At 42.4% G+C, this 24601-nt stretch overlaps 1 protein-coding gene across 1 annotated transcript in view; it reads left to right on the top strand.

The window, feature by feature from the left end:
- The window catches only part of LOC143126114 (uncharacterized), a 32131-nt gene extending 26069 nt beyond the window's left edge, over positions 1-6062 (top strand). The window contains 16 exon segments of the mRNA XM_076288030.1: positions 20-285; positions 477-648; positions 737-984; positions 1164-1347; positions 1509-1701; positions 2433-2605; positions 2832-2901; positions 3012-3133; positions 3261-3292; positions 3410-3766; positions 3881-4006; positions 4565-4663; positions 4761-4889; positions 5046-5085; positions 5398-5518; positions 5732-6062. Coding sequence (XP_076144145.1) covers positions 20-285; positions 477-648; positions 737-984; positions 1164-1347; positions 1509-1701; positions 2433-2605; positions 2832-2901; positions 3012-3133; positions 3261-3292; positions 3410-3766; positions 3881-4006; positions 4565-4663; positions 4761-4889; positions 5046-5085; positions 5398-5518; positions 5732-5936 — 2537 coding nt within the window. The 3' untranslated portion in view covers positions 5937-6062.
- Positions 6063-24601: the final 18539 nt, after the last annotated feature.

Below are 24601 nucleotides of genomic sequence, written 5' to 3'. Positions count from 1 at the left end.
TTGTTTTACCTTTATGAAGGGTCCAGTGTGTACAATGTGACTGATGGAATGGGATGGTGCTACATAGCTTACTGCAATGGAACATGTAATGTGGTAAAGGAGTCAAAACCTTGTGGCTCTACTCCATCTCCCACCACTATTTCATCCACCACTGTTGTAAGGACCACAGTAAGCCCAACAACAACTGTTTACACAACATATTCCTCCTCAATATCTGCTTCAACAACCACTCCTGCAACCACCACGTTTGAGCCAGATTGCAACACACTTGTGCCACCAAGAAAGGTGAGACATAAAAAGGCTGAATGTATTAGACATTTCTATTGTTTCAGTTAAAATGATCAGATTATAGATTTAACATGAGTATAACATTAGTATATCATGTGGATATCAAATTTCATTTTTATTTTAATTTAAACATACTATTAAAATATATCTAACAATAATAATATTTCCCCCCTTAAATGTGACAACAGAACGGTGAATCTTGGCAGATGAATAGTTGCACAAATGCAACATGTGAAAATGGAAAGGTTGTGTATACATCAGTTCAGTGCAAACCAACTGTAAAACCAAACTGCGAAAATGGCAGACATCCTGTGGAAATATTTGAGGAAAACGGATGCTGCTCCACATATGAATGCGAATGTAGGTTTTGAATAATTTACACAGCAATAGCTATATGAATAACTGCTTATACAATATCCATGATGTTCAATATCTTTCTTTATCACAGGCTCTTGTAATGGATGGGGAGGCTCTCACTATGTGACATTTGACGGGCAAGATTACGATATTCGGGAAAATTGTTCTTATGTTTTGGTCCAAGAAATCACACCTAACTACAACAACTTCAAGGTCATCATAGACTACCATGACTGTGGCAGTGGCAGCTCATTTTGTCCACAATCCTTGACAATATATTACAAATCTTATGAGGTTGTCCTTACACAGACGTTAACTGCAAATGGAGTCCTCAATATGGTAATTACTTTACAGAGTTGTATTAATTCCTCCCTGTTGATTCACTACATAATGTAAACTTTTATGATGGTATTTTATCTTAATATGAAATCTGTTCAAGACTTCTTTGAAGGCCATACCTCTAATCAACAATACAATACTTCTGTTGGATTTACTTTGTATCTTTCAACTATGCACAGGTTATTGTTAACCAAAAGCGTGTCTACCCCGCTTTCAAAAATGGAGATTTCATCATCACAAGCACAGGCTTGGAGACTATGCTAGCAATCCCATTGATTGAGGCCCAGGTGACCTACACAGGATCCTCCTTTGGCATAGACCTGCCCTTCTCTCTTTTCAAAAACAATACCGAGGGACAGTGTGGTGAGTATATAGTTAATTAATTATCTTTGATGAAATTGAATGGACTGCAGTGGTATATGTGTATTTTAGACACCTACTGAATACAAACCAACAGCTTTGGCTTTATGTAGGCTACTCTGCATGACTCATGCTTAGAAGTCTGTATCTGTATTGCTTTGTAGGTACCTGTGATAACTCAAAAGAGAATGATTGCCGTTCACCTGATGGCCAAGTTACAGCTTGCTCTGTGACAGCTCACTCCTGGCTAGTCCCTGGTGAGACTTGCGAAATAACCCCAACCCCTATCCCAACATTACCACCTAAGACCACTGCTCCAGTTTGCAAGCCCTCCATCTGTGAGATTATAAACAGTGTGTAAGTACCAGCTTTGAATCAAAAAGCAGTTAAACGAGAAGGAGAAACTATTACAGTTTAAGGCTATTGATGAGTAACCTGGCCCTAGCCAGATGAATTTCGCTCCGCCTAGCTCCACTCATCCATCTGGAACCGATCCATTGAAGTGTTGCTTCAGAAGGCTGGACCTAATCAAAAAATGCTTGCATATGATTGAATAAGCCACTTGTCCGTCATCTATTGACGTGCTACTTCAACCACTCACATCGAAGCCAACCCGTGACGCTGATAACATTCTCACAGTCGCTTCTACGCTATGTCACATCTATGAAACTCCCGCCCTGGGTCCTGATTGGCTAAACCATAAAGTTGGTTGGAGAAATCACTCTCAATGGAAGAGGTTCCAGATGGATGTGAGTGAAGCTAGGCGGAGCTAAGCGGAACGACATTCATCTGGCTAGGGCCAGGTTAGTTGATGAGGGAATAAGCTTTTGATTACAGAAACATGTTTTTCCTCAAACTATGGTATGTTTAGTTAACACCAGATTACATTGAATTTATTTAAATGTTATAATATAGACCTGTTGAATTTGTTTGTATGTTTCCATCATCTCTATTTCCATGTGCACGCAGAGATTTTATTCCAAAACTGTGACATTTTCACTGTGTCCATGGAGCTGAGACAACATGGTAATTGTTCAATGAGTGTATATCCTAGTCTCCATTCACACACAATGTCTTTGCTGTATTAGAATATTTGAGGCATGCCGGAAGGTGGTTCCTTCAGGGGCGTATGTGGAAGGCTGCAAATCTGATGTGTGTACCAAAACAACATCTGGCTGTGCCAGTCTACAGGGATATGCCTCTGCTTGTGCCCAAGCTGGAGTGTGTGTGGACTGGAGAGACTCTACCAATGGCGAGTGTGGTAAGGGCCAATATATTTTCTAGCAGTTTATTATAATATTCTAATTTGTTTATTCAAATCATGTAGACATATTAAGTCTAATTTATTTACTTAGCTGGCATGTGGACAATTTGAGCAATACTCTTATATCACATTGATATGGACATTGGACAGTATTTCTTTAGAGGAAGTTGTGGTCTTGAATTACCGGTAAACAACCTGGAATGTGTTTTGTGCTTTGTTGTAGCATATAAATGCCCAGCAACAAAGGTGTACACGCCTTGTGGCCCATCTGTGGAGCCAACCTGCAACTCCAAGTAAAGAGACTTCTTTTTGAGTTTTCAGCTATTTTGGACCATTACACATGTACTCCAGTTTTGCTTTTGAAATACAGTGAATGTAACATATGCATTATTTTACCCCTCAGCTACAACATCAAGTACATGGACCTCATAAGCAGTAACAGTACTGACATGAAGGAGGGTTGCTCCTGTCCAGTAGGGACAACGCTGTTCAGCACTTACTCTGATGTCTGTGTCACCTCTTGTGGTAAGTCTTAAATATGAGTGTATACATTATAAAGAGGATTAACCTGAAAACAATGAATATTATGAGATTAACAACTTGCAATTCTTAGTACCTGTAACTCTAATCAATTTATGTATTCTTCCTAAAGAATGTACCGGCCCTGATGGCAACCCTAAAAAGGTAAGATGAGTTTTCTTTTTCAAGACTGAACCAGAAACCTTTTCCAAGTAAATGTACTGAATAAAACACTGGCTTGTAATAGTCACAGTAATTAAAGCACATTTGAATTGTTTGTAGGTAAATGAGACTTGGCAGACTGACTGCAAACAATGCACATGTGAGCCTGACACACTGAGCGTCCAATGTGAGCCAGTCTCATGTCCTCCGCCAATCACTGTCACTTGTGACCAGCCTGGGTATGAAATTGTCAACAAGACTGATGGCTGCTGCCAAAGCCAAACGTGTGGTGAGTGCTTACAACTTTAAGGCTATGGTGTCAAAAGCAAGTTCATTACTGGATGCCTGACAAAACAAAAAATGTGACCAAAGAAAAACATATCTATGATAGTAGATAGCACTGTAAGCAGTCTATTGCCTTTGTTTCCATGTGCAGTGCCCAAAGCTGTCTGTGTACGCGACAACAAAGAGTACCAGGTAAGAATGAGGCAGTTGTCTGTACAGCTTGACCATGAATACATTGATATAGTATGTGTGTGCCATCTGGTAACGTCGGTTTTGATTGCGCTCTTCTGTCCACTCAATTTATAGCCTGGTGCAGCTGTTCCCACCAACAATTCCTGTGAGTCCTGTACCTGTGGCTCAACAGTGGACCCCAACACTCAGCTCCATGCCGTCAAATGTTATCCTCTTCTCTGCTTTGTAAACTGTCCAGAGGTTTGTACAACTATTAGACATTTAATGATGTAATAATGGCGTTTACAAACAGAAGTTCAGGAGGAGCGTGACGGAACTTCTTCAATCAGTCAGGTTACTTATTCGCAGTCTACCTGCCGAAGTTGCAGCATCGGCGTTACTCCGCTCGCAACCTACCACCTCCCCTTAAGCCTCCCGTCTTCCATTTAAAGAATAAAGGGGTGTATGGCGGAATCCTGCCCGACTCCTGCCTGCGCAGTCGACTCCGGCACGATTCCGCAAAGCACTTCAGGACCCTGGCCAGAGACTTCGCCAAACATGCACTTCTATTATGCTTTTATAATGTCTAATTCCAGAATGTGAACTAGTGAAATTAAGATTTTTAAGATTATTATTTTAGATAACAGTTATTCAGTGGCATTGTCAACTGTTATGTATAAGTTGCCTTTAGGGGGTGTCATTACCCATAAAAACCCGATAAAGCTCATGATGAGTGATGAGTAATGACCGGATATTACCTGTATTTTGAGATTCCTTTAAAGATGAGCTAAATGAATATAATTTTCTTTTTTTTTTCAGAACCATGTATACCAGCCAGTTCCCGGACAGTGTTGTGGCACATGCGTACCAAGCAGCTGTGTGGTTAAACTCCCAGATAACACTACACACAGCATCCCAGTATGAACCTTGACCTTTCATTCATATTGACACCTCAAAGAAACTACTGGACTGAATCCTTTTTATAAATGTAAAAATATTATTTTCATTATAACAGGTTAACGAGACATGGTCGCCTACTTATGACAAATGTATAACCTACAAATGCGAAAATCATGATGGATCACTTGAGGCTGTGAAATCCACCAAGGTGTGCCCTTCGTTCAACCCAGACAACTGTGTCCCAGTAAGTATCTACCTCATAGTCCCCTCCTGTGACCAAGACCAAGAACTTAGCAGATGCAATTCTCATCTACTGTTAATGTCTCTAAAGTCACACCACAATGAACAACATGAAATATCATCATTTAGGTTGTGAAATAAACATTGTGTTTCGTAACAGGGAACAGAGACAACAGATGCAGATGGCTGCTGCAAGACCTGTAAGTGCTGCCATTAGATGTTCAATGTATTCATTTGATGTATTAGTGTATACATTTTAACAGGCCAGTGATAAAAATGCATTGATATTTACATAAGATGGTACTATCAGGCCCCAATGACAAATAATGGAGTTTAACTTTTGTAAGTCGCTTTGGACAAAGCATCAGCTAAATTAATGAATGTAAATAAATGTGATAAATGTAATATATGTTAATTACCAATACTGTTTACATTTGCTGTGATTGGAAAATATCTCTATCTCTATCAAGTAGCTTCTATATGAAACCCTCTTACCTTTTAATTTCCCACAGGTACCCTGCGCAGTACCTGTAATGTGCAGACGAACAGCACCAAACTGACCTACCTTGGCTGTACCACCTCAGAGAACGTAGAGCTCACCTCCTGTGCAGGCTCCTGTGGAACATCATCCATGTTAGTATCATAAGTCAGAACTCTCTAGAATCAGAAAAAAGTATTGTCTGGTGTATATGTATGAGTGCATGCATATTATATATATGTATGCGTGTGCTGATCAATCAACTTTATCAATAAGCGATGTGAAATTACTTCAATATTTTGTATGAAGTTACTGGTCACATTCTAAACCACATCCACCTTTATGTGTGTACGTTCATCTCTTCATAGATACTCGGCGCAGGCCAACGGACTGGTGCATTCTTGCTCTTGTTGTCAGGAGGAGATTACGCAGAAGAAAGTCGTGGAGCTGATCTGCCCTGATGGCAAAAGAGTTCTATACTCATACATCTACATTGAGTCGTGTGCTTGCAATGCCACAGACTGTGGTGAAAAATCCACTTCCTCCTCAAAACTGCGTAGAAGGAGAAGATGAAATCCTTCTTGTGCATTACAAATGTGATGTGCAGCCGGTTTTAAAGGAAATGTTTTAAAGTGTTACTACGAGGTAGTATAAGTGTTTATTTTGTCCTATCTATTTTAGCCCCTGAAGCATCATGTTTCTATATGAAGTACCCTCTACGTTTGTCTCTTGCCTTTTCTTTATCAATAAACGTATTGCAACTCAAAAGCAATTTTGTGTGTGACACTTTATTCTAAGAGTAATATCTATCTGAATACTTCAGTCCTTAACTTGGCACTGATTAAAAAAAGAAAACTGTTGACTACAACTGATGCACAGAGACAACAGAGACATTATTGTGGTCAAACAAGAAATGTTTACAGACTGATATTTTGTGTATGGTAGTTGCCAAAGGCTTGAATGTAACCTTACATTGGGGAAAAAGATCAAACTGTTGTGTGCATCCTACTTATTTAGATAGGCTTTGACAAAAGCAAAATTAACCTATACTCTCCCCTACATGCATTGTCATTGGTGCTATTTTTGTTAGGCCCTCAACAATAATTGGGACCCCAGTGGCCTATTGCACAAAACTAGGATAAGGGATTAAGCCGGGATATCTTGGTTATCCTGGCTCAATTTATCCGTGATGCTGTTGCACCAAACCGGGATAGGGGGCAGCAGGATATGTTATGGTATAAGTTACCATGGCGATTTATTCTGTGGAGCTAGCTGTCGGCATTCCCGACCTGTCATGCGACAATGTGACGTCACGGGAGTGCCTAACCATTTCACGCATGGTGGTCGCGGAACTACTTGCAATATGTCCCCATGACATCCTTAGTCCAACATCAGGATACCTGGCGTGTAGGCCTACAGCCCTTATCCTCTTCACATATTCAGAAGACGTAGAGCCGAGCCACTTGACTAAAAAATCGAGTTCTTCACTCGCTGTAAGGAACAGCCCTTGTTTTGCATTATTAAAAGATGACTTCCACGGCCAATAATTTCAGGACGATCATCAAATTTTGTGAGTCCACCATGAATGAGGTCACGCCGGGCCAGAAATCTGACTATGTCGCCAATGGCTTCTTCTCCATTGATAAGTGGTTGTGAGATGACAGTATGCGCTATGCTCTAGCTATGCATTTTTTTCTGACTTCAGTCAAACGGGTGACTAATCTGTCAGCCCTATTAGTGAACCCTGCCTGCATGCACTTTACCACAGACTGTTCCAAAGTTGTCCTTCATCCGATCCCTTTTTATCAGCAGAAGGTGCTCTCCTCACCTCTTAGGATAGGGTCATCAAACTACCTGCTTTACGCCCTGCCACTATAAAGTGAACATCATTATAATTATCCACTGTAGTGGACAATGGGTGACCCTTGAAGACCACACCTTACTTGTTTGACCCCTAGAGGCCAAGAGTGAGTACCTCTATACTTTGCTAGAGGGATGATGCTCTGGTGGCCATGGTTTACTAGTACATAACTAGAATATAAAGGATGGTTCCACCGGCAACTGATGGTGGTGGGTTACCCTGTGTAACAGATGCCAGCTAGCATAGCTGTGCGTGTGGAACGTTGCGTGAGTAAACCTGACCTCGACGCTTTAAGAGTAGTGCTGGCATGAAAGCTAGCAGCCTAGGCTAGCAATTCCCTCTGTATTTAGGCATATCATACAATATCATAAAGGAATAAACATTTATTGCTGAATTTGATCAACTAGTGCAGTGCCCGTTCAAACATGCTATTCCTGTAGCCCAATTACATGCCTGCAGGTAGGCCTGCTTTAAAAATAGGATGATAGGGAAAAACATAATTCCAGTTAAGCATCCAATAATGAATAGGCCTACAGATAATATAATAATATAATAAATGTGAAGTGAGCAGAATTTAAGCATGGCTGCATGTGACATTTTTTACAAATCAAAATGACATAATCCTAACAGCTGTTTTGAGTCAAGGCTATATGCTTAGCCTATTGAATAACTTGATGATAGAGAAAACAAACCATTTTGTGGAATGATGCATCATATGGAATTTGCAACGGTGTGACTCAAAAACAGTCTCTGATGGCCTATAAGTGACATCACACTCTGTCTGCCACTCGTTGCTTGTCGCTGGTTATGCTTTGCATGTGTGGCATTCTGAGACGTTCTTTAATTCGGGACCGTTATCGCTTGTTTCAATTTAGGACCTTGCAGTTGGAATTGTCGTTTGTTTATTCAAAGTCTAAAGACAGTCCAAAGTAATCTGGGCTATTCATAAGTGACATCACACTGTCTGCCACTCGTTGCTTGTCGCTGGTTATGCTTTGCATGTGTGGCATTCTGGGACGTTCTTTGATTCGGGACCATTATCGCTCGTTTCAATTTAGGACCTTGCAGTTTGAATTGTCATGTCATGTGCTTATTCAAAGTCTAAAGACAGTCCAAAGTAGCCTGGGCTATTCGAAGTGTCCGCTTATTGCACATCATTTTTTACGTCATTTTGAAGAGCCACTGCATATAGCCTACCTGTGTGTGTTGGCATGTTGGCGTGTTGTTGCAAAATCCGTGGAGTTTTCTTGCACTCGCTTAAGTTTTTACCCGTAACCTACACTGATCCAATTCTGCCAAAGCCCTGCTTCTATCCTCACTGGTAGCTTACAGTCCTACAGTGCTGTGTGGGAAGGGGAGTGGCTAGCGGCGAAAGCCAATGCGTGCTTCTTTTACCGATATAGGCTATTTAACGATATCTTTTGCATTTCTTATTCAAACAACGTCAAATTCGGCAGTGCACTTACGCATGCCTGTAGCAAGACACCTGCCAATTTTGTAATCAGTCTGACAAACGGTCAGCGAGATATGCGTGCCACAGACAGACACACACACACACACAGACGCTTCTTGCTTTATAGATAGATAGATAGATAATTGAATGAATCATTGCTGGGGTTTATTGGGAAAGGAGTGTGGAGTTAGAATGGGGGTGAAGCAGCGATAAGGTGTTTTTTTGAAACTCATCCCACATGCAGTTTGCTGTCTCCTCTGTTTGTTTCATCATGTGCTCAAAAAAGTTTTCTGCCACCTTCAAAACCAAGAACTGGCGTTCATCCTAAATGTGGATAGGAAATTATCACGTTAGGATATATTTCTGTTTGTAGCCATGACATCATACAGGTATGTGTAGTGTAGTGTAGTGATGCATTCATTTTGGTCTGGGCTTACCAGCAGAAGTGACAGTGGCTTCAGATTTTGTTGTTTTTTCTTCACCAGTCCACAGTGCTTCAAAACTGCTTTGGTTAAGTTATCCTTGAAAGAGATAGAAAGTAAATAATTACATTCAGTAGACTGCGTAACCAAAATATGTGAATGAATTGCATTAAACTGTTAATGTCTGGCTGCCCAGCTTTTGAGCCACTGGACATAACATTTTTACCTTTGTAATGCTCTTACCTGAAACTGTGCATTGCCACTGAACGGAATCTGTTTTGAGCTGTTGGTTTTTATGTTAGATCCGGTTTTGGTTGCAGACAGTATCTTAGGCTCTCTTGGATAACACTCCTGAAGTATCTTCCAGGTGAAGTGGAAAATGTACTGTTGAGAGAAAAATGGGTAACCAAAGGTGTATACTGTTTTTCATACATTCGTCTGTTCTCAGTTTTAACATTTACAATATCCACAAATAAACTAATCTCATCTGTCTAATCGTCTGATCAGCATAACCACTTTCAGATGCGTTTTCAGATGCCTAACCTTGAGATAGTCATATTTCTTGATAGTTTTAAGGTGCTGTCCGTGAATCTCCAGATAGCATTCGAGGGGCAGGCGGCTGTCAGTTGGGCCAGGTCCTTTCAGCCTCGTCCAAACTCACAGATATCCCAGGGGCCTCATTTATAAGGCGTTCTTACGCACAGATTTGATCTTGGACCGTGCTTACGCTCAAATCCATGCCAACGCTCAGATTTATAAAAAAAACGTCTTTGACGTGGAAAAGTGTTTATCTCCACGTCAGGGTCAAACTTGAAGTACGACCATTTCCTTGTGGTAATGCCGGGGTACTGCAAGTAATCTGAGGTCTAAGTGCGATACATTTTCAAAATTCCAAGACCAACGATCTCATGTCTTTCTTTGCCCTATGCATGATCAATATCAGAAGATTTTTAAAGACGTTTTTGGACGCAGCTTAATGTTTCATGGTTTGGCATAAAACTGCTAATGAGAACTATAGCACTTAAGAAAGTAAAAAAATGTATAGCTTACTTATTTCATAATATCTATAAAAAAAACACCAAGACCTACGATAGAATGATTGAAACTTTCTTACAGGTGATCTAGTATATTTAGTGTTCTCACCAATCTAATATTGACCATAAAATGTCCAATTGCCCTCGTTTAGGAGAGGAAAAGTACATTTGTGCCAGGGATGTAGTGGTAAAATAAGAGGTGGGTATGAATTCTGCAATCTCGAATCGGATTTTTAAAAAAGGCATTTGAACATGTTTGATAATGGTGGAGGTTATTATGCAGTATTGGGGATAGGCCTATAGGATAATATTGGATAATACAGTTTTGAATGTTAAAAGTGAATAAACTCTTTTGAGAGGTAGATAAACTCTAATAAGAGGTGGGTAGGCCTAAACTCTATTTCTGAAATGCCAGAGGTAGGTGTTTACTCGCGTTTAGCCTCCACTACATCCTAATTTGCGCTCATAGGCCTATTCCCAGCTTCGTAACAGAAAGGTAATATTTGAATGTAAGCTATACAATGTAGGCTATAGATATTTTCAGGGTTGGGTAGTAACGGATTACATGTAATCTGGATTACGTAATCAGATTACAAAAATCAAGTATAATCAGCCCAGATTACAATAAAAAAATAGTGTAATCAGATTACAGTTACATTGTTGGGGATTACCTGATTACATTTTATCATGCAAACAATGCAACTTTTTTATGATAGCCCAGCTATCTTTTAATTTGACAAGCAGTTCATTCGGATGTTCACTTTTTAGAATTTTTTAAGATATAAAAGAACAAAATTATTCATACCCCTGACAATATTGATTTTCTCTTGACCAATATGTTTGTTCTTACTTAAAATGACACTTGCACATGCCAAAAGGTTGCAAGACAATGTGGTAAAAACATGGAATCTTATTATCTTGGTTTAATGTTCAAATGCTGCCTTTTGGGGCAGCCTGGCCTACTGGTTTGGGCTTCAGCCTTTGGGCTTGCCGGTTCGACTTCACTAATTCACGGATTGGGTTAAATGCAGAGACCAAATGTCCCTCACGGGATCAAAAGATATACTTACTTAACTTATTGGGGCAGGTCTCTCGGCACACTGCCTGATCTTTTCCTCCTAATCTTAATCTCTTGTTTTAGTGTTACCGTTTACTTTGAGAAAGTCACCAGGTCCCCCTGGTTGAAAAACATCCCAAAATAATAATTTTCTCACCCCCACAATTGAAATGGACATGGTGTCATTTGGGTTTAATGCTTCCCTTTTTTATGCCAATCTCAGGCCATGTCCCTGGGTCACAAAAATCCAGCGAAAGCTAAATTCTTTGTCCAGGTGTGACAAAGAAAAGGTTAAGCTGAGTTGTGCATGTTTGGAGAAGAGTGGAGAAAAACAGAATGAGAATTCTTTCATCAATTTTGTGGTGGTGTCTTTTACTTAATGGGCATATTTATTGAAGTAATCCTAAAGTAATCAGATTACGTTACATGTTTTTGGTAATCCAAGTTATTACGTTACTGATTACAGAAATTGCCATGTAATTTGTAGTCAGTAATGGATTACATTTCAAAGTAATCTGACCCAACCCTGGATATTTTATATCATATATAGCATACACAACAAAGAAACAGAAGTTATCCTCTAAAAGCAGGGCATCTTCATATTTAGTGTTGCGTCGGAGTTGCGTAAAGAGGTGCAGAGCGCGCACCTGTTTGCTTTTTTTGACTGGCAGTGCCCAAGATCAGATGACAATACGTGAGTTGAATAATGTAGGCTAAAATATAAAGGTAGGCCTAAAGCAAACAATAAAGGACAATGTTTAAGCCATTGGACATTATTGAAAGAAAATGATAGCAAAGATATGCAGAATGAATGAATAATGACCAGCGAACTAGGATACTTTTTCAGCAAAACATAGCCTATCCTAAAAGAAACGTTAAGCCTACATGACATATCACGCTTATAATTTAGTCCTGTTTTGTAGGCTAAATCAGCATATTACCCTGGGTCATATTGGAAACGTACAGTAGCCTACTGTACCATAACGTACCGGTACATGATTATGCTGTAGGCCTAGAGGTCTTTCCTTCATAAGCTGGGCCTATACCCATTTTTTTTTCTACAAAGTAGGCCTAAACATACTAAATGTTGATTATTCACATTACTGCAAGCAAAAGGAATGAAAGCAAGCAGAGGACAATGGCCATGGATGCATAAAATCTCTTTCCAAAAAGCTTTGCTGGAAAAAAACATAATTAGTTAAGCTATTCGAACTGACATATATAGGCTAGTTAACATTAGATGGCATAGGCTAGGACTATACAATGTTTTCCATATATCATTTTACATAGGCTACAGCTTTTAGGCCATTGATTTCATTAAAACATATGCTAATGATATTAATGAGGGGGTGTTTACAAGGCGGAGACCTAAAACCATCCGGCTGCGCACAAGTTGACATACATTTGTGATTTATAATTGACACATCTGGAAGGGTGGTGTACGCACGCACGCAGAGCGGTACAAAATATGACCACCGCCCAGTCCAGCACATTTTTTCCACAAAAATAAATCACGCTGAAAGGCCTATATGATTCTAACTGTCTCACTAAATTGCATTATCCACACTCAATTCTCACTGGTATCTGCTAGACAACAAGTACCAAAACATGATTAGTTCATAGATTTCACATGTAAAATTCATTTTATACAACCCCACCCCCATCTTGCCTGTTCATAATTCTGAGAAATTCTTGTGTGCATGTGTGCGTGTACATGTTTATGTTTATGTGTGTGTGTGTGTGTGTGTGTGTGTGTGTGCGTGCTTGTGTGTGTGCCTGCGTATGTGCCTGTGTTTGTGCTTGTGCAAGCTTCGCTGCGCGGCGGTCATAAAGAGGCCCCAGACTCCTTAAGGGCAGAGAGAACCATCTCTTCCATGTCAGAAAGGTGTTGAGGGGAGTCCACAGTGGCTTTACGTCTCCTCTTCTCTTCCTTGTGGAGTGACTTATGGGTGGGCTGTTTCTTGGTGGTAACATCTTTCTTCTGAGAAATGGATATTTTCAGCCTCGTTTGCACCTTCACAGCATTTACCTGATCACACTCTTGTTTCTGGTTGACCTTAGTGTGGCTGGATTCAAAATTGTCTGTAGGTAGGTTATCCTGAGGCTGCTGGCTAAACCTCACAAGAGATTTTTCGCCAGTGTGATCTTTCGCTGTCACAGGCATATCAGCCTAATGGTAGAAAGTATGATAATGGAAGAACTGAAGGATTGTTTGAGGTGTACTCTAGTACTACGCTACTATGATTAGAGATGGAACATTAATGTAAAAAGTTCACTTACCGGTGTCTCACGGACAGTTAACACCGTATCTGGCCTTCCTCACTGATGTGCTGCTCAATGGGTGTTGTTCTTTCAGTCATTTCATCAACCAGCGTGACTTCTGTGTTACTCCACACTCGGCAATCGACTCCTACGGACTTTCCCCTAAAGATGGCAGCTGCAGCAGCAACATTTCCGGAAAGGTACTGGCTGGATGAAATTCATTCTGGACTCTCTATCCGACCACATAAAGACCTCGGGATACTTCGGTTTGGCTTTAGGTACCCTCTACTCACTACCACGTAAGTGTAATGTTGTTTGGAACTGTAGAAGAGGTATAAAAATTGCGCTTTGTAGCGGCGAAATGACATGCCCGGGTCACTTCCAGGCTAACGAGTTTTGACTAAAAACGGTAAAATCGAACTTTCTCAAAACACATCCGAAAGACATGATTTTGATGTCAATTTAACGTATGTACTCCCAATCATCCGTAAATTGATCTAAAGTGCATTTTACTCTGGATAATTCCTTTAAGCTCTTTTACAGCATTTCCCTGATATTATTGACTACAACTACTCACCATAGTATTGAAGGAAACAAGTAACCCTAATCATTTACTGTACTATGAGTTTGTGCCTGTAATTCCAGTTTTGTCCATGAGGGGTCACTGTGGGGTTTTTTCTGTTGCTGTTCACCTTCCATGTTTGATAAGTCATTAGTGTGTTCACCTGTGCTTGTTAACTTCACTATTTAAGCCACTGGCTTTCCTTTGTTCTTTGCTCAGTCTTGAGTTGTCTCTCGGGTGGAAATGCTGATCAAGTTTAGTTTTCGTGAGTTCTTTTTGACCTTGTTATTCTGATGTTATGTTTTTTGTTTCTACCTCAAAACTTGTTTTTTGCTGCTGTGGAATTATATTTTTTGACCTGCTGGACTGTTGGCTATTTTGTCTGGATTTTGGCTTTTTGCCTCATTGCCAAGTAAACTGCTTAAATCCTACTTGTCTCTGCAACTGGGTCTTTACAACCTGACTTGTGGTCTAGTGGTAGAGCTTCGGTCTGACACACCGGAGACCCGGGTTCAATACCCGAGCAATCCTAACAGCAAGACTGAGCCATGGAAGTAGACCCAGCGGAGACAGATCAGCCTACAACTGTGGAACATGTTTATGCAGCGTTGGTGAGTCATGAGGCTACAGTGTCTCGTCATGAACAGCAACTCCAGTCACACGACAATGCATTTAGTCGGCATGAGCTAATACTTCATGAAATTCAGCAATCTCTCAGAACCTAATTGCTCACCAGCTCCCTCAGGTTGCTGCCCCAGTTCTGTCTGCTCCTGTCCATCCGGAGCTACGGCCACCTGCTCCAACTCACCATGTGAACGAGCCGCGACTCCCTGCTCCTGAGAGATATGACGGTAATCATAAGGATTGTCGTGCATTTCTTACCCAGTGTTCTCTCACCTTTGAGCTCCAACCCTCCTCCTTCCCTACTGATCGGTCCCGCATCGCCTACATCATCACCCAACTTACCGGGAAGGCCCGGGCATGGGCAACGGCCGTCTGGGAACAGCAGGGGGTCTCCTGTAGTGATTACAGAAGCTTCACAGACGAGATGCGTCGGGTGTTCGACCATCCAGTAGGGGGCAGGGATGTTGCCAACAGACTGCTCCAGTTGCGTCAAGGTGCCTCCAGTGTTGCAGAGTATGCTGTTCAGTTCCGCACCCTTGCAGCAGAGAGTAAGTGGAACATGGAGGCTCTCATGGCAGCTTTCCGATATGGTCTTTCCAGTGGTATCAAGGATGAGATGGCAGCTAAAGATCCACCTCCTGACCTAGAGACTTTGATCGATCAGACCATCCGGCTTGACAACAGACTCCGGGAGAGGAATCAAGAACGACAGCCTGAATTTCGCCCAACCTCTGGAGCCAGTTCTTCCACCCAGAGTTCTAAGCAGTGGTCCCATGAGGTCCCAACCACACCTCCTGCTCCAGAAGAACCTATGCAGCTAGGTGGTGCCCGTCTCTCTCAAGCTGAACGGGATCTTAGAATGAGGGAGAAGGGCTGCCTATATTGTGGTAAACCTGACCACTTCCGCTCTTCCTGTCCTGAGCTTACGGGAAAAGGCCGTTCCCGTCCAGCACAGGGAGGACTGTGACGGGAGCAACCTTTACTCCCACCGCATCTACATCATGCCTGAAGATACCCGTTACCATCTCCTCGAAGCATCAGCACCTCCACCATCTACAGGCACTGGTTGACTCAGGTGCTGCAGGTAATTTCATGGACCTCACCTTAGCCAGTGACCTTGATCTCACTACTCTTCTTCTAGACCACCCTCTCACAGTGACTGCCCTTGATGGACGACCCCTGGGAAAAGGTACTGTACAGTATATTACTGCTCCTGTTCTTATGTCCATAGGGGAGACTCATCATGAGAAGATCCAGTTCAACTTAATTCAGTCTCCTGAGTTTCCCATTGTCCTAGGGTTCCCCTGGCTGTCACACCACAGTCCTCACATCAATTGGTCCTCCGGTGGAGTGGTGGAATGGGGGCCATTGTGCAAATCTACATGTCTCCTTCCCAGAGTGGCGTCGCCTGTTCCCAAATTCCCCAGTACTCTCGAGTTGTCCCAAGTGCCATCCGAGTACCATGATTTGAAGGAGGTATTCAGTAAAAGAAGAGCTACTTCTCTTCCACCCCATAGAGATTATGACTGTGCTATTGATCTCCTTCCAGGAACCTTCCCACCACGTGGTCGGATTTTCTCTCTGTCACCTGCTGAGACTCGAGCTATGGAGGAGTATATCCAGACCTCGCTTGATGCTGGAATTATTCGTCCATCGTCCTCCCCAGCTGGTGCCGGTTTCTTCTTTGTCGGTAAGAAGGATGGTGGCCTCAGGCCCTGTATTGATTATCGGGGCCTCAACAAGGTGACAGTGCGGAACCGATATCCTTTGCCTTTAATGTCTTCTGCTTTCGAGTTGTTGCAAGGGGCTACCATCTTCACCAAACTGGATCTCCGCAATGCTTACCACCTGGTCCGGATTCGAGAAGGCGATGAGTGGAAGACGGCCTTCAATACTCCCACAGGTCATTATGAGTACCTTGTCATGCCATTTGGCCTAACTAACGCACCGGCTGTTTTTCAAGCGCTCATAAATGATGTCCTCAGAGAGTGGTTGAATCGCTGTGTCTTTGTCTACTTGGATGATATATTGATTTTTTCTAAGTCACTGCATGAACATGTTCACCACGTCAGAATGGTCCTGCAGCTTCTGTTTGACAACCACCTCTTCGTCAAACCAGAGAAATGTGAATTTCATGTTTCCGAGGTCTCATTCCTGGGGTTTATCCTGTCTAGTGGAGGCCTTCGCATGGATCGATCCCAAGAAGACTCAAGTTGTTCGAGACTGGCCTCAACCTACCTCTGTCAAGGAGGTTCAGCGTTTTCTGGGTTTTGCTAATTTCTATAGGAAATTTATCAGGAACTTCAGTTCTGTGGCTGCTCCTCTGTCCAACCTCACTAGGAGGAAGCCTGGCCCATTCATCTGGACTCCAGAGGCAGAACGAGCCTTCCAAGATCTCAAGGTGAGGTTTACTTCAGCTCCCATCTTGACACTGCCTGATCCATCTCTTCTGTTTATTGTTGAAGTAGATGCCTCGGATGTTGCGGTTGGTGCGGTCTTCTCCCAGCGTCCTGCAGATGGCAAGCTCCACCCATGTGCCTTCTTCTCTTCCCGCCTCTCTGATGCTGAGATGAATTACGATGTGGGTGACCGGGAACTCCTAGCTATCAAGTTGGCCTTAGATGAGTGGCGGCATTGGCTCGAGGGGGCCCAGCACCCTTTTGTTGTGTGGACGGACCACAAAAACCTGGAGTACGTACAGAAAGCCAAACGTCTCAACTCCAGGCAGGCTAGGTGGGCTCTTTACTTTAATCGTTTTGATTTTGTTTTATCATATCGACCTGGTTCCAAGAATCAAAAACCAGATGCCTTGTCCAGACTCTTTTCTAAGTCAGAGAAGGGGAGTACACCATCACCTATTCTCCCAAGCTCTAAGATTGTGGCTCCTGTGTGCTGGGGAATTGAGACTGTGGTCCGCCAAGCTCAGCAGAAGGAGCCGAGTCCGGGTAATGTGCCTCCTAACTGTCTCTTTGTTCCCTCCTCAGTAGGCTCCCGGGTCCTGCAGTGGGGGCATTCTTCACAGCTGACAAGTCATCCTGGCACTGGAAGAACGCTGGTGTTTCTGAAGAGGCGGTTCTGGTGGCCAGGGATGACCGCAGATGTAAAGGCTTTTGTTGCTGCTTGTCCGGTGTGTGCCAGAAACAAGAACCCCCATACTGCTCCTATTGGCCTCCTCCACCCCCTGTCTATACCCAAGCGCCCCTGGTCCCACATTTCCATGGACTTTATCACTGGCCTCCCCCCCTCTCAGGGTAACACAGTCATTTTAGTGGTGGTGGATCGCTTTTCCAAGGCTTGTCGCTTTATTCCACTGCCCAAACTCCCCTCTGCCAGAGAGACTGCAGATATTGTGTGCCACCATGTTTTCAGGGGTTTTGGCCTGCCTCTGGATGTTGTGTCTGATCGGGGGCCCCAATTTACCTCTCGATTTTGGAAGGCCTTTTGCAAGCTGGTAGGGGCCACAGCCAGCCTCTCCTCTGGTTTTCATCCAGAGTCCAATGGGCAAACTGAGAGGGTTAATGAAGACCTGGAGTCCACTCTCCTTTGCCTGGCTTCCTCTAATCCCTCTTCCTGGAGTCAGTTTGTCCTATGGGCTGAATATGCACATAATACTCTCTCTTGTTCTTCTACAGGTCTCTCCCCTTTTGAGTGCCAGTTTGGGTTTCAGCCTCCCCTATTCCCTGACCAAGAAGCCGATGTCAGTGTTCCCTCTGCCCATCACTATGTCAGACGGTGCAGGCGTGTCTGGCACAAGGTTCGATTGGCTCTGAAGAGGTCTGCTCGCCGCTCCCAACTCCAGGCCAATCGTCGACGCAGATCTGCTCCATCTTTGCGTCCTGGGCAAAGGGTTTTGCTCTCAGCACGCGACCTTCCCTTGCGGGTGGAGTCCCGCAAACTGGCCCCACGGTTTGTAGGGCCTTTCAGGATTTTGAAGAGGGTTAATCCTGTCTGCTATCGGCTTCAGCTCCCACGGACTATGCGCATTAATCCCACCTTTCATGTCTCCCGCCTTCGCCCAGTCTCCACCAGTCCATTGGTACCTGCCACTAAACCACCACCCCCTCCTAGGATCGTTGACGGGGAACCGGTCTACACTATACATCGCCTTCTGGACTCCCGTCGAGTCGGAAGGGGTCTCCAATACCTTGTGGACTGGCAGGGATATGGTCCAGAGGAGCGCTCCTGGGTTCCGGCTCGGGATATTCTGGATCCTGGCCTCATTAAAGACTTCCATCGGGATCACCCAAGTTGCCCCAGAGGGAACGTCAGGAGATGTTCATAGAGGGGGGGTCCTGTTATGAGTTTGTGCCTGTAATTCCAGTTTTGTCCATGAGGGGTCACTGTGGGGGTTTTTCTGTTGCTGTTCACCTTCCATGTTTGATAATTAGTCATTAGTGTGTTCACCTGTGCTTGTTAACTTCACTATTTAAGCCACTGGCTTTCCTTTGTTCTTTGCTCAGTCTTGAGTTGTCTCTCGGGTGGAAATGCTGATCAAGTTTAGTTTTCGTGAGTTCTTTTTGACCTTGTTATTCTGATGTTATGTTTTTTGTTTCTACCTCAAAACTTGTTTTTTGCTGCTGTGGAATTATATTTTTTGACCTGCTGGACTGTTGGCTATTTTGTCTGGATTTTGGCTTTTTGCCTCATTGCCAAGTAAACTGCTTAAATCCTACTTGTCTCTGCAACTGGGTCTTTACAACCTGACTTGTGGTCTAGTGGTAGAGCTTCGGTCTGACACACCGGAGACCCGGGTTCAATACCCGAGCAATCCTAACAGTACTACTAAAGAAAAAAATTAAACACATTAAAAAGCAGATTTTTACCACTGTGGCAGAGGAGCATTTGGCATTGAGCTGAAGTTTCATGGTCTCTACTTTTCTCTCTGCCTCAATGCATCAATGAAACCACAGCCATGACATCGTTAGGGACCGGTGTGGTGTGCGAGGAGGACACATCAGTAGAGAGGACAAACACATCGGATTTCTTATCTTCATCTTCCTCATCCACAGTTGATGCAAGGAACTCAGAAACTCCTTTAGTCGCACAGACATTGTTTTCATTCTCTTTAATCTTTGGTTCTTGGATAGGTGTGTTGCTCTCGGTTTGAGGCGTCATATCTTTGGTTACACCTTGGGGCATTTCTTTCTCAGGTGGTTTACGGGTTTCCATACTCTCAGCTTTATCAGTGGACTCCTGAGCCTCTGTCTTAGCGCAGCACGTGCCTTTTTCCCTCTCCTTTGTCTTCTCTTCTTCCCTACAGCGTTATTAGACTGGAGAAAAAAGCAAACTGATTTCAGTGATCCAAGCGATTCATTCACAAAAAAGATAAGACTAACACTTTTTCACAATTTCATTGAGTCTTAATATATTCTGTACGTTCTTTTAATGTCAGATCGAATACAGCAAAGCCAAACTATATCACACAGCTAAGGGAAAGGCTACAGCATATCTGACACTGAGGAAATTACTTGAAACTACAGTACAGTATATTGTACTTGGAAAAGACTACCATGTTCAGTTGCTGATGCATCGCACGTCTCATAGATCTGAATTCTGAATGCCCACTAAACATGAATTTATGTCAACCTAAAAAAGGACAGGCAACATTCAAAGACACAAATACGGTGTGTTAGTTATGTCTCAAAGCATGGTAAATTTAAATTCATTTGCACACATTTTCAGAGCTGGATTCAGTTGGAGAATATTTGATATTTATAGGATACATGCATCCCACATATTATGCACATATGTACAGTACATATTATATGTCTAATTCAAGCTGCACAGAACTTATATACAGAGAAAACAGGCTCATATGATTACTGACCAGCTCCTGCTTGTGAAGGAGTGCCTCGGTAGGGGTAGATGTCAGGATTTTTGCTCTTTGAAGGAGGCATTTCTCCACAACTTTGTTATAATACTCATGGTTATTCAATATCTGCTGCATCACAGCTCTGTAAGCAGCCACATTAGTCCCGGTGAAGAATGGAAAATGAATGAATACTGGTATCACCTTTACCTGTAGACAGAGGAGGAGGGGATGGGATATGTTAAAGGTACATATGTAAAATGTGAATGTATTACTATAGGACACACTACTACAGGAAATTAAATAGTTTATATTTCATTTAAAATATAATATTTTAGGTCATTATGCAATGTGAAAGGTGTTGAGAGCATTCCCGCTATAGTGTTGCAGGAAGCCAGTCATTTCCATACAGGTTATTTAATTAAAGTTCATAAAGACAATTTAAGAGGATTTTGGTATCTCGGTTGTAGACCAAAAAGGGTATTTATTTTTTTGAATGAACAGGATAAGTTCTATTTTTTCACTTCTCTAGGAATTTTCAGTTTTACTCTTCACCTGTTGCCATCAATCATGTGGGTCCATGCAGGAAGATGGCCATCAGGCGGCTCATCTGAAAACGCATAAGATTCCACATGTATCAGTCTTGAAAAGAGTATCAACCACAATGTTTACAGGTAAACCTATACACATACCTTTACCTACAGGTTTCTCCATTGTATGAGAGCTTACACTGCCCTCAGTGTATGAGCTCTACACTGGAAGAGGCAAAATAGGATGTTCTTTGTAATTAAATATTAAACGAATGCGAATTATTTATGAAAGTGCAAGAAAAGGGTCCTGATAAGACTGAGACACCAAAGAGTCATTTTTCATCTAGAACTCCACTGTGTTCTTCTTGTGATGTCATAAAGCCAGCCACTCTGAAATCAGGGGTAGCCATGGCTTCAGCAATGTTAATTTTCTTTATAATGATCTTGGGATTAAATTAAGTTAAGCCAGTTTATTTCTATATTAATGCCAGTGTCAATTTATAGCACTTTTATACACATTGGCAGTTGACCAAACAGTTGTTTGTTAGACAAACAAAATCAACAAACAAAACAAGAACGCATCATACTTAATACAAAGGTAACAGCTCTAGCTGTTGGCTGCAGCAACTTATTTTTGTTCGTACCGACAGTACTCAGTGACCTTGAGAAACAGAGATCTATGTGAAAAATTGCAGGAATTCTCCTTTAATGTGTCATTAAAAACACTGTATTTTAGTTACCTTGACTGTAAAAAATGATAAATGTGTGAAAATGACCTAATCTCAACTACTTCATGTTTTCCACCAGGATGAATGAGAGTTTATAAATGTTAAGGTGGTAGAGAGGATGTTTGAGAATGAACTGAAGAAAACAAATAACAAAAGCTGCGCTGAGTGGATGAGAATTGTACATCCTGAGAAGTGTCAGTGAGCATAACAAGGGTGATTCTACATTGATAACTGCCACCACTGTATCTGGGAATGGTCCTGGTAAAGACACCTAGACCACCAGATGCCCCACTGACTTTCATCATAAGGAGGAGAGGAGACTGAGAAAGCCACCGAAGAGGTTTCAGAGCTTTCTAAGGATGAGAAACTGAAGGCCCAACAGGTTTTGTCCACAACTGAATTTTCTTCTATCACAACTCCAGTAAGTGGTGTTTCTTATTAAGTTCTTTGTATCTCTCTGAATCCTTCAATGTTTTGATAGTACCCTAGTTTTCCACTAGAGGCTGCTATAGAGGTTGTCTTACACTGTATAATGATACAGTGCCATTTCTGTTGCAGACCCAGGATGACACCAAAGGACATGTTGGACACTCTAATTCCACATTGGCACCAACTCAGCAGGAAGAAGGCTACTCTGAGGCTTTAGAGACGGGCTCTGATCAGGAGGTCAGTGAGGAGCTGAGGAGGTGTCTGAGCTAAACTGGAGGCCCAACAAGTTTTACAAGCTGAGGTATCCTACTCCCTTGCAACTGTAAGAGTCTTTTTGTCAAAGTTATTTTTATCTCCTTAAACCTCAATAGATTTTAAATGATATTCTTCAATATTATTAAATTGCCATGAAGAAATAGTGATTGACAGAAATGTGCCATATTTTTTGTCAGCAGGCCCAGGATGAATGTGTAAGTGAAGTTCCTGTGATGGACACGGAAGGACATTGGGGACACAGAGTCCTCTTTTGCACCAACTCAGCAGGAGGAAGGCCATTCTGCAACTGCTGAGAAGGCCTCTGATCGGGAGGTCAGTGTGGACCATCAAGCCCATATTAAAGTGGACACCATTAGCCCCACCGAGGAAGTTTCTGAGCTCCTTAAAGAAGCCCTATGCAAGTCTGGTTATTCCTTCGCTGTTTCTGGGTTTTCGCCTGATTTGGGCTCACATTTTTCACGACATAGCTCCCCCTGCAGCTTCGGTAGCAAGTGACTGCTACGCTAAACCCCCACTAGCTAGCGAGCTAGCCATCAAGAAACCAAGCTAAACACATACAGGGCTCACAATAAAACGGTCGAGCAAACACATTGTTCAAGAGACTATCAAACCACATTACAAAAAAGTTCACCCAAGGGTAGGCTACTTACAATTTCAACAGCAACAAAGCCAAGTCGGAGTCCGTTTTGCAGTCTTCTTAGAAACTACAATCTGACTACATTTTCGAGGTCCGGGACCAGAAAGTTGCATATTCGGTTTTTCCGCTGAGAAACACTAGGGGGAGACAAAGCACCCACCAAACGACCCAAAAAGTGTTGTAGAACCATTAGAACGACTCTCAACCTGCATAATTATGGTCATTTTTGCTAAAATTGCTGCATAGGGCTTCTTTAAAGGCGCTCTAAGTGATGCTGGGTAACGTCACTTCTGTTGGCGTTCAAACAAAACAGAAAGCTAGCTCGCTATTTCCTCCCCCTCCCTCCTGTGCAATTGAAACTTTCCTAAACGTGCATCTCATCTGTGATTTTCTGGAACAGTTTGTTATGTTTTTATGGGCAAGGTTTGCCCAAGTTGTTTTGTGTTTTTGTTTTTTGGAGCCTGGGTTGTCCACAGAGATCGTGTTTTTTTTTACAGTCTATTCAGGACACAGGCAGCTAGCGGATGGTGAAACGGTTTAGCCTAAAAAATGTATGACATCGCTTAGAGCACCTTTAAGGAAGACAAACTTAAGGTTTTGTCCAAGACTTGGTTATCCTCCTCTCTTGCATCTCCAGTAAGTGACTTTTTGTAAAAGTGATTTTCATTTGCAACATCAACAGGATGTTTGGTAGTTAGGCAGTGCTATAGAGTCACACACATTGATGTAGATGAAGTTCCTTCTCAGTGTAGATGAAGTTCCTGCTGTGATGTACACTGAACAACATATTGGGAACACTCTGACGTCACCTCAGCAGGAGGTAGGCTTCTCTGCAGCTGAAGAGTTTTACCAGTGTTTTATTGAATCAGTCCTGACATTTCGTATTTTGGTGTGGTACAGTGGTCTTCCAATGATCAGCAAGCGTAAGCTAACAAAGCAATGTAGCGTCTAAGGTGGTTGGGGTACAGCTACCACAGCTCCAACATATATAAAAAAAACTTTGTAGACGACACTACGGTGATTGGTCTCATCAGTAACAACGATGAGACGGCCTACAGGGAGGAGGTCCAGCACCTAACATCGTGGTGCACTGACAACAACCTGGCTCTCAACCCCAAGAAGACCAAAGAGCTTATTGTGGAATGTGTGCAGTGTCACTTGTGAGATTGTTTGGATGTGAGATGTAAGACATAATTAAAGGCACCCGTAACAGTTTTTTTTTTTTTACCTTAAACATTTCCAAAATCATTTTGATGGCACATAACCTCATAACATAACATGACTTCTGCCATTGTCTGAGCGGCCCTCTATAGGTGATTACCGACCTAGCAACTTTCTGTGTTCGGGTAGGAACACTGCAAAGGAGTAACTCTTGTTTAGTGCTGCTTTAAAAGACTACATCTAGTGGCATTTTGACCTCTCCAATAACAGATACTTCTGGGCAGTCATATAGAAGGTTGCCATATAGGAGAGATCAAAACTCACTAATTAAATATTTTTTACATTTATACAATGACATGTTACTTTACAGGTGTTACATTACAAAGCCCTCAC

This window comes from Alosa pseudoharengus, unplaced genomic scaffold (genome assembly GCF_046254945.1).
Source record: "Alosa pseudoharengus isolate Yale_2024_CS ecotype anadromous, Long Island Sound unplaced genomic scaffold, YU_APseudo_1.1 YU_APseudo_1.1_scf_16, whole genome shotgun sequence".
NCBI classification, from domain to species: Eukaryota; Metazoa; Chordata; class Actinopteri; order Clupeiformes; family Clupeidae; genus Alosa; species Alosa pseudoharengus.
This window is presented reverse-complemented; position numbering and strand designations above follow the sequence as displayed.